The sequence below is a fragment of the Chrysochloris asiatica genome, unplaced genomic scaffold (genome assembly GCF_000296735.1).
Source record: "Chrysochloris asiatica unplaced genomic scaffold, ChrAsi1.0 scaffold00060, whole genome shotgun sequence".
Classification (NCBI taxonomy): domain Eukaryota; kingdom Metazoa; phylum Chordata; class Mammalia; order Afrosoricida; family Chrysochloridae; genus Chrysochloris; species Chrysochloris asiatica.
This window is the reverse complement of record NW_006408578.1, coordinates 5,973,958-5,988,709: the sequence shown is the minus strand read 5'-3', so window position 1 is coordinate 5,988,709 and position 14,752 is coordinate 5,973,958. Positions and strand designations below refer to the sequence as shown.

Genomic DNA, 14,752 nt, shown 5'->3' with positions numbered 1-14,752 from the left:
GGAGTGGAGTGGAGTGGGCAGGTTTCTAGGGTATATATAACCTTTGGTCGGTTGATGATGCATTGAAGGGATTGGAACCATGGCAATGAAATTATATACGATGGAATGAATGTAAAACTAAAGTTCTCTCATGTAAACTATCATATAATTCACAATAAAACATTTAAAAAAACTTTTTTTTAATCTATAAATCATAATCCATTTCTTCTATCTTCAAAACCTGCAACAGCAGAATGATACTTATGAATTTCCTTCCTGCCTCCACGATTCTTTAGTCTCCTTGATTTTAGCTGTAAAGAGGTTCTCCATTTGTAAGGGCTTATTTGTTTAGAGTTTGAAGGCTCATGATAATCTATAAAGTAATGTAAGGCATATGTTCACATAGGGTCCTGAGGGTTAAGTCATGGACATTTTATAGGGCCATTACTTTGACTACCACACTAATATTGGACTGCTTTTTTTTTCCTTTTAAAAAAAAAAGCTTTTATTATGAATGTTTACAGGACAGATTATCAGTTTTACATCTAGTAAATCATATTTTGTTTCATTGCAATGATTATAATCCACTCCATGTACTATCAGTCAATAGAATTTACCTCTATTCACTTTTTTTTTAATGCAAACATATAAAACAGAAAATAAATATTTGTTTAAAATGCCCAAAGGGCAGACTTTGTAAGCCAGCCTCCTGCCCGCAGGCACACAGCGTTTCTCACTCCATGGGTCTAGGATTCTCAGTTGCTCTATGTCATCACCTCTGCCATCATCTCTGCTGTCACCGCTTTTCTGTTAGGATCCCATACTCCACTCATGTTCTTCCCACTTAATGTAGTGCGAGGCTCCTCTGTTTCTGAAATGAAAGATTAACTCCTCCCCCATTTTAGTTACACATCTTCTATATTAACAGTTGTGACAATCACAATTAGTCATGTTAACAGTTACACACAATTCAATCATAAATTCCTATCCCCATCCTCCCCCACTTCCTTTCAACAGACCTATCTGGAAAAGAAGATTATTCAGTGGGTATTCTGCCTTCCCCCCTCATCCTGGAACTAAGCACACTCATGAAAACTTGTAAGCCAGCCACTTCATACCTTTATAGCCTCCCTTTTTTGATAGGGATGAACAACTTAAGACATTGACTGTCAACCCAGTGTAGTGAGGAAAGCTTGTGATCCTTGATGTGAAGAATCCTTCCCATTTGGTTGGAATTTTGAACAACTATATCCCTAAGCAAAGGTCCAGTTCATCAAATTGTAGCAATTTGTGCTTGCTCCCTATATCAAACTTCTTTATCTTCATCTGGTTGAGTTCTGGTTAGCTAGCCATCCAAGCTATGTCAAGTGTTTTGGAGTTATTGCACACCTCCTCCCACTTCAGACCAGCTGGCTGCTTCACTTTCAACTCTCGCCTCCAGTGGCTAGGTAGTTAGTGCCCAAGGGCTTGGGCATTCACACCTTCACCTCTAAACTTCCAGACCAGCCGGCCCTGCCTCTTCTCTCTCTGTCATCTCAAGGTCAACGGGTATCTTCATTGTTAAAGTGATTAAAATTTTTAAAACTTAAAATTCGTATTTAAATGTCTTTTTATTAAATACCATTTTTAGATCCCTAGTTTGTCTCATTTTATACTCCTTTTGCATAGAGAACTTATTTTATTATTTCTTGTAATACAAGTGTGTTGGCACCAAATTTCCTAACTTTTGTTTTTCCGGACAGTCTTTTGCACCGTAATTCTTGAATGCTCTTGACACTTGGTATAGAATTCTGGGTCAACAGTTTATTTTTTCTCTCAGTAGTGTAAAAATATCATGCCTTTGTTTTCTGATGAGATGTCTGACTCAATTTGTTACCTTTGACTCTCTGTATGTAATGTGTTTCTATGCTGTCTAGCTCCTTCAGGATTTTCTCTTTGTGCTTAGTTTTCAACAGCTTAATGCTAAGTTGAAGTATTTTCCTTTTCTTCCTCTCTTCCTCCTCTCTCCCCCATTGCCCTGAGACACTGCTTTCTGATCCGCTCAGGAAAAGTTCTGATTTTTGTGGCTTATCTAGCTGGTTTTTTGGTTTGTTTGTTTTTTTGTTTTTTTTCATTCTTTTTAGGCTAAAAGCACCGTTCTTTTTGAGTTTCTTCATCTTAACAGCGGATTTTTATTTTTTAAAATAAGAACTGGGGGTTGAGTTTTACTAATACCTTTCACTTTTACTCATAGTGGTCATAAGGATTCCTAATTTAGATTCCTGGTGTGATGAGCTGCCCGATATTCACTTGACTCTTATCTTCTCTTACTTTGGTAATTCTTTCATTTCTGGCTATTTCTGAAGCCTGTATTGATGGCTAGATGTATAGGGATGAATTGTATTGTAAAGACTAAGTCTTAACTGAGCGTATGCTAATTAGGGAGGTAGATGGAAACTGGACCCAGTAACTCTGAAGGTCAGGGTAAGAGGGTTCCTTCTCACAATTTCCCTCTTACTCATTACTGGCTCAGATTGGTGATTCAAACGTACTCAGGGGCCCCTTTCAAAAAAGGCCTGGGATTTACCTCCAAAAAATCACATCCTTGAAAACCTTACGGGGTTGGTTTTACTCTCTCCACCGCATTCTCTGATTATCGTTGGTACTTTTCCAAAAACAGCTGCCCCTCTGTATGCTCAGATCAGTGCCCCAGCCCAGATGTATTCAGTATTATATGCCAACATTATACTTCAAGTGTCTTTCTTATTCATTGTCCAATTTTCACATGCTATGATTTGATTAAAAATAGCTGTGGTTTGTGTTAGGTACTCCTTAGTTATCAACATGACATCTTTGTTGTCTTTTAAAAAAAAAAATACTTTAAAGAGGTCTTTTACAGGGATTTGTATAATGCAGTATGTTGTTTGATTTCTTGTTGCTGCTTCCATCGGCATTGCGTATGGGTCCGTATAAAATGAGATCTGAGATCATGCCTCTGTTTATCATGGTGTTGCTGATTGGTCCAATTGTGAAAATTTTTGTTTTCTTTATGTTGAGGTGTAATCCATACTGAAGGGTCAGTCTTTGGCCCTTGTTAAAGTAAGTGCTTCAAGTCCTCTTGGCTTTTAGCAAGCAGGGTTGTGTCAACTGCATGTTGCATTTTTTAAAAGTGTTTATTGTGAATTGTGATAGTTTCCATGGGAGAATGTCGGTTATACACTCATCCTATCATATTTCATTTTATTGCAGTGAATCATCATTCAACATTTGCTTCTATTCCCTCTGTTTGTTTTTTTGGGGGGAGAGGGGATGTACACAAAATCACTTAGGAATATACAATCATTTAAACAACCCAAGGGCACATTCTGCAAGCCTGCCTCCTGGCCACCAATGCACAGCCTTTCTCTTTACATGAGACTAGAGTCCTCAGCTGCTGTATCTCTCCATGTCATCACCTCTGCCTCCATCTCTGGTGTCACTGCCTCTCTGGATTAGGGTCCCACATTCCACTCATGCTCTTCTCCCTTGATGGTCCTAGGGGTCCTCTGTTCCTGAAATGTAAGATTAACTACTCTCCTATTTGTGTTACAGAACTTCTACCTTTACAGTTGTGACAACCGCAATTCTTCATGATAACAGTTACTATTTATTGAATCATAAATATCTCATCCCCATCTCCTTTCACCAGAGCCATCTAGACAGATGAAACTATTCAGGGGGGATTCTGCCTTCCCCAGCACACTCTGAAACTAAACTCCCTCTTGAAAACTTGTGAGTCAGTCACTTCGTGCCTTTATAGTCCCCGTTCCCCCCTCCCTCAGTTTAGGTAGCCAATGTTTAAGTTGTCTATCCCTATCAATCCTGTCTTACAGAGGGAATAGGACTGGTCCTTGATATGAAGACTCCTTCCCTCTCGGTGTTTTGATCTACAACATCCAATAAGTATAGGTCAAGTTCATCAAATTGTAGCAATTTATACTTGTTTCCTTTATCAGACTTCTTTATCTCCCTCTAGTCAAATTCTAATCATCAAGCCAGCAAGGCTAGGTCAAATGAGTACTGTCTACAAGTTTGGGTGTTTTTGTGCAACTTTTCTATGTTGCAGTTTTTTAATGAGTCTTCCTCCAGCCCTGATGCTGCATTCTTTATCGTATAGTCCAACGTCTTGGATTATTTGCTCAACATATGGATTGAACACATACAGTGACAGACTACAATCCTGACGCACATTTCCCCTGTTTTAATCTAGGCAGTCTACCCTTACTCTGTTTGATAGACTGCCTCTTTGTCTATGTTCAGGTTCTTCATAGGCACAATTACGTTTTTGGAATTCCCATTCTTTACAATGTGAATCCATAATTTGTTATGATCTGCACAGTTTAGTGTCTTTGCATATTCCCTAAAACACAGACATCCTGCTGATATTCTCTACTTTTGCCAACATTAGCAGTGATATCCGTCATTCCATGTCTCTTCTGAGACCGACTTGAATCCCTGACATGTACTCACACACACTTATAAAAATTATTTTCAGCATAATTTTACTTACATGTGATATTAACTGTTTGAGAATTTCCGCATTCTGTTGGATCACCTTTCCTTGGAATGGGCACCATTCAGACGGATAACCAGCTAGCTGTATTCCAAATTTCATAGCATACGTGAGTGAGAACTTGCAGCACTGTATCTGTTTGTTCAGGCATCTCAGTTGACATTCCATCAAGTCCTAGAACCTTGTTTTTCATGAGTGCTGTCAGTGCATCTTGGACTTATTCCTTCAGTACAATTAGTTCTTCAGTGTATGCTACCTTTTGAAATGGTTGAATATCGACTGCTTATTTTTGGTATAGTGACTCTGTGTGTATCTCCTACCTTCTTTTGGTGCTTTCTGCATCATTCATTATTTTGCTCATAGAATCCTTAAATATTGCAAGTCAAGGCTTGAATTTTATTCTTCAGTTCTTTCAACTTGGGTAATGCTGAGCATATTTTTCCCTTTTTGTTTTCTAACTCCAGGTCTTTGCACACTTCGTTAATTATCAGTGTATCTTCACTGCATACTTGAACAGTTTGAGATTATAGGACTTGGTAAAAGTATTTAATTTCTTATTTTGGCATTAGTGGTTTATGGTATAAATTTAAATAACAGTTGAATTAACTGATCCTCCTTGTAGGTGTATGGATTTTATCCTATCACTGACATAGTTTAGGGCATTTTTGAGTGTTCTACCTGTGAGTTGAATTTATGCATTTTTCATTAGACTTTAGACATTGTCTCATTTTTAAAAAATAACTTTTTTACATTAAAAAATAAATTCTAATTTAAAAAAGTATGTAAAACCTAACAAAATAAAATATATCCACCCCAAACAAAGACTCTGGTGAGGTTGGTCTGGATGGGTTTGGGGTGTGTATTGTTGATGTTGTTGTTGTTAAGTGCCGTCAAGTCAGTTCCAACCCATAGCGATCCTGTATAGGATTTCCGAGGAGCAGCTGGTGAGATAGAACCATTAACCTTGTGGTTCAGAGTGACTTTGCAGTTCAGCGCATTAACCCACAGCGCCACACCAGGACTCCAGGGGTGTGTATACATGTGTTTTAACCTCTTAATATTTTTGCCCATATGAAAACTGCTGCTCCTCCAAGACATTTCTCATCTTGCTGCTCATGTTTATTTTAACAGCCCAAATGATTTGCGCTTTTATTACAAAGTACCGCCACGCTTCTTTTGGAAGTAGGAGGGGAAAGTGCTCACCCTGGGTGGTGATTATCATTTTCCATTATGCCTATTTGCCTGGGAGAGTTAATGAGCAGCATACAGTCAGAATTGGCTTCACTGCATTCATCATGAACAGAGAAACCACTGAGCATACATTATTTCTGAAATGAGCGGCTTGAAGATGAAAAAGATAAGCTCATCATTTTATAAAAGTATCAACAATGCTCATGCGTTTTTCTATTATTCTTTACTAAAATATTTTAGTCATAAGATTAAAATTTGAATTTTAGTTTCTGGTTTATTATATTTTTTTAACATCCTGATTATGGTGAATAAATGCCTTTTTAGTGCATAAGCATGGTTTGATCTTTTTGTTGTTGTTAAACTAATATGTTACAGCAAATAAACTAGTGCCACAAGATGACTGGAATTTTTCATTTTATGTAAATTTTCATCTTCATTAAATGCAAAGTAGTTATTAGGGTGTAAACAATTTTTCTAATATGAATTTCAAATACATACATTGCAAGAGCTATTTGAAAATGGTAGGGTTTTAAAGTATTTGGCTTTTCTAGTTTCTAAATAAGTGACATTAGCTCAAATAATTTTTGTTTATCTTCCCAAAGACCCAGTGAACAAAAATGAACTAAATTATATCAGTCAATTTCTAAAAAAACTGGGTTTTGTGGGAACTGATAGTATGAAAATGTTGACTTGTTGTTGAAGTGCCATTGATGAGTTGGTTCTGACTTTAGTGACCTTGTTTAAGGTTTCCAAAGAGTGGCTGGTGGGTTTGAACCAGCAGCCTTGTAGTTTGTAGTCCAGTGCTTACCCTACAGCACCATACCATTGTCAGCCTAACCAGGAATGGAGATGTTTCCTTAATCTCCTCATGTAATTTTCATCTGTATCGCTTATGACAAAGAAACAAATAGTTCTTTTAATATTTTATTCAGTTAAAATGGTCATTTCTTTTTAACCAAGGGACATGATGACTTTTGTCGGTGAAGAACCACAAGTAAATGATTCATTTTACTGTCATATTTTTCTGTTCACCAATAGAATTGTTATGTTAGTAACGTATCATGGTTCCACAGACTAATTAATGTATCATAATCATTAGGTATATTTGATATAAAAATTATTTCATGGTAGCTCTTTTCTTCATAGCACTATAAATACTTCATATTTCACATCATTAGAAATTTGCCAAGACATTTGCTTTAGAGACACTGATTATGATAAGACAGCCAAATGCCTAGCACTAAAATGTTTAATTTCTTTTTGTGTGCCAGTCTTTTCAAATGATTGTGGAGATAGTCTTTGGCTGTGAGAGTAAAAGAGGGAGTCTAGTTGAACTTTGAAGGAGCTCTAGTAGCTTAGGGGTACAAATTGGGCTGCTAATCTCAAGGTCAACAGTTTGAAACTACCAGCTATTTATTATGTGGGATGAAGATGAGGCTTTCTGCTCCTGTAAAGATTTACAGCCTCGGAAACCCTCTACAGGGTTGCTATGAGTTGGAACCGACTCCACGGCACATCACCATCACCATCACCACCACCAGTTGAACGTTGAACGAGTCCATCCAGTTCCAGGACTGGGGCAGTATAATAGTCAGGAGAGAGGCGCACAGAATCCTACAAGTGCTCAGGTGCTCAGTCAGGTCTTAATTTCAACAGTCTTCAGATTGCCAGAGTGTTGAATTAACTGGTCCTCCTTGTAGGTGTATGGATTTTAACATAGTTTTGTTAAAATAGGCTCTCCTTAAAAGTATGTTCTCCAACTCCCATAATACCCTCATAGCGGTAGTGGTGTGGTAGCTATGTGCTGGGAAGTCGGTTCCGACTCATAGCAACCCTGTACAGGGTTTCCAAGGCTGTAAATCTTTACAGACACAGAAAGCCTCATCTTTCTCCCAAAGAGCAGTTGGTAGATTTGAACTGTTGACCTTGTGGTTAGCAGCCCACTGTGTAACTCAGCTACCAGGCCTCCTTCCCTTGTAATAGCAATCTTAATTTTTAAAATATTATACTTTGTATACATTCAATTTTGCCAATATATCTTCTTTCTCTTTTTTAAAACAGAAATCTTAGAAGCTGGAATTAAAGGAACTTCAGAATCACTTAAAGGTGTGAAACGGAAAAAGATTGTAACTGAGAACCACCTGAAAAAAATACCAAAATCCCCCCTGAGAAATCCGCTTCAGGCAAAACATAAACAAAATATCGAGGAACCATCTTTCACAGTTCTTCAGACTGCTTCCGAGTCTCACAAAAAACGGAACCATGTTCCTATAAAAAATGGGAAGCAATTCGCTAAACAGAATGGAGAAACACCCGGAATAATTGCCGAGGACTCTAAATCTGAAGAACCCATTTCCCCAAAGAAGCCCTTGTTTGTGCAACATCCATCTGAACTGCGCAGATGGAGGTCAGAAGGTGCCGCTCCCACCAAGTTAAACGTGCTAGACGGAAAAGGTGACCCTAGTTCCTTGTCAAGTGAACCCAGAACTGACAGTAGTGAATGTATGTCTTCTAATTGTCGTACTACTTCCTCCTCACATACAAACACCGCATTTGATGTCTTATTGAAAGCAATGGAGCCAGAACTGAGCACCTTGTCACAAAAGGGCTCATCTTGTACAATTAAGAGAGACAAACTGAGACCAAATAAAACTGTACACTCACCCACTAAATTAAAAAGCAGTCCAGCAGATGCCCCAGCTCAGATTTCACCAGAATTTGTCACTGAAGCGCAGTCCTCTCCTTGTACCTCATACACAGTGCATGTGCCTGCTGTTCAGAAGAATGAGCCAGCAGCAGTACAGCCACTTTCTCATCCATATAACCCACAGCAACACTTGGTTTCTAAAGCTTCCCAACCCGATCAGCAGCCTCCAGGGTGTCCCGGTCTCACAAGATCACTGACGAACCTGCCCACTCAAGAGACCGCCAAACTTGACCAGGTTTATAACCTAGCAGTACAGTCATCGTTAGGTCTGACTTCACCTTCCAGTAGAACTCAGGTTATTCCTCCAAACCAGCAAATGGATTCTGCTCTCCCCATGTCAATAAGTCTAACAAATTCCACACCGTCTCCCTCCACACCAGTGTATAATTCAACTCCTGTTGCCTCTGTTGTTAATCACAGTGTAGAGCAAATGTGCAGTCTTCTTCTGAAAGATCAGAAGCCGAAAAAGCAAGGCAAATATATCTGCGAGTACTGCAACCGAGCCTGCGCAAAGCCTAGTGTGCTTTTAAAGCATATCCGCTCCCACACAGGAGAGCGACCCTATCCTTGCGTAACTTGTGGGTTTTCATTTAAGACTAAAAGTAACCTGTATAAGCACAAAAAATCTCATGCACATACTATCAAACTGGGGCTTGTCTTACAACCAGATACGGGTGGCTTGTTCGTTTCACATGAGTCCCCCAAAGCACTTGGAGTCCACTCAGACGTAGAAGACAGTGGAGAGAGTGACGATGAGGGCACTACTGAGGAAAGACACAATCACCCAGGCCCCATGGAACTGCAGGGTGTGCAAATCCTGAAAATGGTGTCCGACTCTGAAGCCGCCACAAAGTCAAGTTCCATTCCAGGCAATCCTGCTCGGGTGGCAGATGACTTTTCACGGCAGGAAAAATCTTCCGAATCACAAACTACAACTGAGCTTCCAAAAGTCGTGGTCCACCCTGTCAATGTGTCCCCTTTAAGAACTGACAGTCCAAAGGTGACAGATTCCATGCCTGAACTTTGCAATGCACAGAAGCAAAGAGACCTCCAAGTGAGAAAGGTAATACCGAACTCAGCATGCATGTCCTCCCTGGACACAGATGAGAAGGCCCCAAAGCAAAGGGACGTGAGTCAGTCAGAAGGTAAACAGGAACCTCATGGCGGAACAGTGCATGCCCAGCTACAAAGGCAGCAAGCTACTGATTACTCCCAAGAGCAACAAGGGAAACTTCTGAGCCCTCGAAGTTTAGGAAGTACAGATTCTGGTTACTTCTCCCGTTCTGAAAGTGCCGATCAAACAGTGAGTCCACCAACCCCCTTTGCCAGAACGTTACCCACCACTGAACAAGACCCAAATAAGAATAATGGGTCATCTGCATCTCGCATCAATACACTCTCTCCTGCTTTACCGATAGGTGAGAAAGCATTGCTTTTACCAGGCCAGATGCGTCCACCTCTGGCAACAAAGACTCTTGAAGAACGCATATCAAAGCTTATCTCAGACAATGAAGCCCTGGTTGATGATAAGCAGCTGGATAGTGTAAAACCAAGGAGAACGTCTCTTTCAAGACGAGGAAGTATCGATTCCCCCAAATCATACATATTTAAAGATTCTTTCCAGTTTGATTTAAAGCCAATGGGACGGAGAACAAGCTCAAGCTCAGATATACCAAAGTCTCCTTTCACCCCAACTGAGAAATCAAAACAAGTTTTCCTTCTGTCTGTACCTTCCCTTGACTGTTTGCCTATTACTAGAAGTAACTCCATGCCTACCACAGGTTATTCTGCAGTACCTGCAAATATAATACCTCCCCCTCATCCACTAAGAGGAAGTCAGTCATTTGATGACAAAATTGGCTCTTTCTATGATGATGTCTTTGTATCGGGACCCAACACTTCCATGCCCCACAGTGGACATCCCCGTACACTTGTCAGACAAGGAGCAATAGAAGACTCATCAACAAACGAGAATCCCATGCTTGGTATCGGCCAGTCTGTAGACGAAAATTATCCAGGATGTAATGCCTCCAGTGAAACTGGGTCAGTGAGGAACAAGGCACTGGCACAAGTGTCAAATTTGGAGAAAAAAAAATCCCACCAGGGAAGAGGAACAATGTTTGAGTGTGAAACCTGTCGAAACAGGTATCGAAAACTAGAAAATTTTGAAAACCATAAGAAATTTTACTGTTCAGAGTTACACGGACCAAAAACAAAGGTAGCTGTAAGAGAACCGGAACACAGCCCGGTGCCCAGCAGTACACAGCCTCAGATTCTGCACTACAAAGTGGCCACCTCCACGGGTGTCTGGGAACAGACTCCCCAGATAAGGAAAAGGAGGAAGATGAAAAGTGTTGGTGATGACGATGAGCTTCAGCCAAATGAAAGTGTAATTTCCCCCAAAACCTCAGAAGGTCCTCAGCTGCAGAATCCTCTGGGCTCTAGCTCCAATTTGTCCAAACATAATGTTACCATAGCAAGTGACCAGCAGCAGAGAACCCTCCAGTTGCAGAGCTCACAAATTCAGCTTGTTGCCAGGGGCACCGACCAAACCATTGATCCAAAGCTGGCTACCATTGTAGAGCAACAGATAAGTTCAATTGCCCAGGAAAAGATCGAGTTGAAGAGGCACGGCACTGGAATCTCAGTCATACAGCATACAAATTCTCTGAGCAGACCCAATTCATTTGACAAGCTTGAGCCTTTTGAAAGAGGTTCCCCTGTCTCCTTTCAGGAGCTGAGTAGGACCATGAAAGCTGGATGTCTGAAAGCAGTGGGAGTTTCTCCTGAGGAAGGCGGCCTCCCTTCTTCTCAGAACATCTATCAGCCAGCATTAGCAGACACTCTTAGAGGAGAACTTACAGAAAGCTCAAGAAAGATTTCAAATGAAAGGAATGTGTTAGGACCACCCTCAAGACTCGTCCGACAGCACAATATCCAAGTCCCAGAAATTCTGGTCACGGAAGAGCCAGATCAGGACTCGGAATCCCAAGGCCATGAACAAGAAAAATCAGAAAAGTTCAGTTGGCCTCAGCGTAGTGAAACTTTGTCAAAATTGCCGACAGAGAAACTTCCGCCAAAAAAGAAACGGCTTCGTCTGGCTGAAATTGAGCATTCCTCAACAGAGTCAAGTTTTGATTCTACTCTGTCCAGGAGTCTAAGTAGAGAGAGTAGTTTATCACATACCTCAAGTTTCTCAGCATCACTAGACATCGAGGACATTTCTAAAACGGAGTCTTCCCCCAAAATCGATTTTCTAAATAAAGCAGAGTTTTTGGTGATTCCAGCTGCCTCAAACACGCTTAATGTTCCTGGAACTCACCAGGAAATGAGACGGGCTGCATCAGAACAGATTAATTGCATGCAGACATCGATGGAGATCTCTGATTGCAGAAGCAAATCATTTGACGGTGGCAGCATGACTCCATCCCAGGCAGTATCACTGGTTGACCTGCAACCTCCACCATCTCCGTCTGGTGTGGGGGTTACCAGGCACGTGCCCCTCTTAGAGAGAAGAAGAGGCCCATTGATACGGCAGATATCTTTAAATATTGCACCAGATGGTCTTGTGCCTCCCATGAACCCATCTTCTTTCCAAAGTATTGCTCCTCTAGCCGTGAACTCAGTGCCATTCCAGGGGCCTCAGATCACTAAGCCATCAGTAGGTGAATTTTCTGTGAATGCTTTGCATCTCCCGACAAAAGTCAAGACTCTACAAACAGACACTTCAGTGTCCAACTCAGCTAACGTTTTTCCTGTTCAACAGCTTTTTGGTCTCAATTTGTTAAATCAAATCCATACACTTCCTAACAACCAAAATGCACAGATGGCTCTGCAAGTAGCCACACAGGTGGACAAACCCACTATAAGTCCCACCTTGTGTGCATCTTCTCAAAGTGAGGATTGCTTTGCTCCCAAGTACCAACTTCAGTTTCCGGTTTTAACTTCAAGCCAGTCTTACTCTTCGAATCCCATACATTCTTTGCCAAATCAAGCTCTTTCATCTGAAACTGGTGCAGACCAATGTGTGACTTCGTTAGCGTTACCAACCAAATCGGCAGATAACGTGTCAGATTCATGTGCCCTGCCACCACCAAAGCTTGGGTCACTTGGCGTTGAGGTACAGAAGGCTTCATCATCATTCATGGTGCCCATGCATCTGCAGAGTAACGTCTCAGCCTACTGTTTCCCTACTGTCACATCACTGCCACAAATTCTGGTGACCCAGGATTTGTCAAGTCAGCCAATTTGCCAGGCTAATACTGCTATAGTGCCAGTCAGCAAAGAACAAAATTCCGTGCCAAATTTGAATAAAGATCACCAGAACACTTTGCCAAACCCAGAGAAAGAACTTGTTTGCGAAAATGTTTTTGCAGAGCTATGCCCAAAGTCTTCTCTATCGGAATCCTTGCCTGCAACTCAAAAAATGTGTATTGGCAGACTTTCCCCTCAACCAGAATCATCAGCTTCAAGTAAAAGGATGCTTTCCCCAGCAAATAGTTTAGACATCGCCATGGAAAAGCACCAGAAGCGGGCGAAAGATGAAAATGGAGCTGTTTGCACGACAGATATTGAGCCATTGGAGTCAGTGAGCTCAAGAGCTAATGAAGTTAATAAGCAGAAGAAACCTGTCCTAGTGAGGCAGGTGTGTACTACAGAGCCCCTTGAAGGTGCGGTACTGGAGCAGAATGCTGTCTCCCAGTCTGGAATTAACAGTGAGCCGACTCGGTCAGCAGGTGTTTTATCAACTGATCCTTCTCCATCAGGCCTCCCCTCTAAGTCTGGAGCTACAGAATCTGTCAGTGAATTGCAAGAATTTGAAAACATCAAACCCTCCACATCGCTAAACCTTGCAGTTAGAAATTCACATGTTCCTTCAGAAAAGACTCAAATTTCCCCTTTGAAAAGTCTAGACAATAACGAAGGAAGGAATGCTCCCACAATGCTGAAGAGTCTAGGTGGCAATATTCAGGCAGTCAGATCAGCAAGCGCTCTTTCGATGTTTCATCCAGGCTACTCACAACAACAGTCTTTTCCTAGTAAGACTACCACAAGCTTTACGTGGTGCTACCTCCTAAAGCAGAAGTCATTGCCTTTGCCTCAGAAGGACCAGAAAACGTCAGCATATACTGATTGGACAGTTAGCTCCAATAATCCGAATCCACTTGGTTTGCCTACAAAAGTGGCTCTTTCTCTCCTCAATTCAAAACAGAAGACTGGAAAGTCATTATACTGTCAAGCAATAGCCACTCATTCCAAATTAGATCTATTGGTCTACTCAAGCAAGTGGAAAAGCAACTTAAGCAAGGTACTTAAATTATAATCTACCTTCAGATATCATTTGTGCACATGAGTTTCAGCATGTCTTGATACTGTCTAACTATTTTAATTGGAAATACAATTTTAGTTTTGAATGGGAAGTTAAGCTTGTGTGTGGTGACTTGAGAGAAAGGGTGATATGTTTCCCTCCAGGTGTTGCAATGATGAAGGTTACCTTTATCCTTTTCAGTGTTTCTGTCTTGAAGCATTTTCTAATTGATTGTTTGCCTTGAGCACTTGCTCTGGTTTTTTTTTTTTGGGTTTTTTTTTTCTCAGCTGAGTACAGTGTTTACTTACATATACAGATAAGTCTTATTTTACTTTGATCTTTCTCTTACTCTAAGGCTTTGTTGTTATTATTAAGTGAGCAGAGATGGTGTTTATGCATTGCCCTCCTAATGCAGTAAAAGAGAGATGTGGATTATCAGACTGGTTGGTATATTTCATTTTGAACTATATTTGGAGAGTCATTCATCCTTGTCTTACGATGACACTCTCGTCCCTGATTCTATCCTGACCCAGTGAAGCCTGACCACTCTCTCCCCTCCCCATGCTGGCCTCAGATGCCTTCCAAGATAGCTCTGAAAGCCATCTTAACACAAATGGGCCAGTTCTCAAAATAGCCAAGTAAGTCATGCACTTGATAGCCTAGTTGGTTTGTACTAGGCTTACAAGATCATGAAACATGACTTTTGGGTAGTTTGTGGAACCAGTTCCATTACAGTTGTTGTCTTTACAAAATAGAGAAAAATCATTTAAGAAATAAGTAAATGAAGTGTGTCATGTTAGTTTTGAGGCATTTGGAATAACAGATTAAATGCATATAATACTGGTCTGTAGGTGTAAGTATTTCTATTATAATAGTATCAGTATTATAGGAGGAGTAAGTATAATTGTAAAAACAAACAAGTCTCTACCTCAGCTGATAGGAAATACAGACACAAGGAAGACACTGAAAAATCAATGAGGGAAACAAATATAAAAAATTAATCTATTGAATGATTGAATGGTGTTGCATGCAAGAA

General features: G+C 40.6%; 1 protein-coding gene across 1 annotated transcript in view; it reads left to right on the top strand.

Annotated features, from left to right (window-relative positions):
- Positions 1 to 14,752, top strand: part of HIVEP1 (human immunodeficiency virus type I enhancer binding protein 1) — a 172,033-nt gene that overhangs the window by 124,490 nt on the left and 32,791 nt on the right. The window contains exon 2 of the mRNA XM_006864120.1: positions 7,763 to 13,716. Coding sequence (XP_006864182.1) covers positions 7,763 to 13,716 — 5,954 coding nt within the window. The remainder of the gene's footprint in view (positions 1 to 7,762; positions 13,717 to 14,752) is intronic.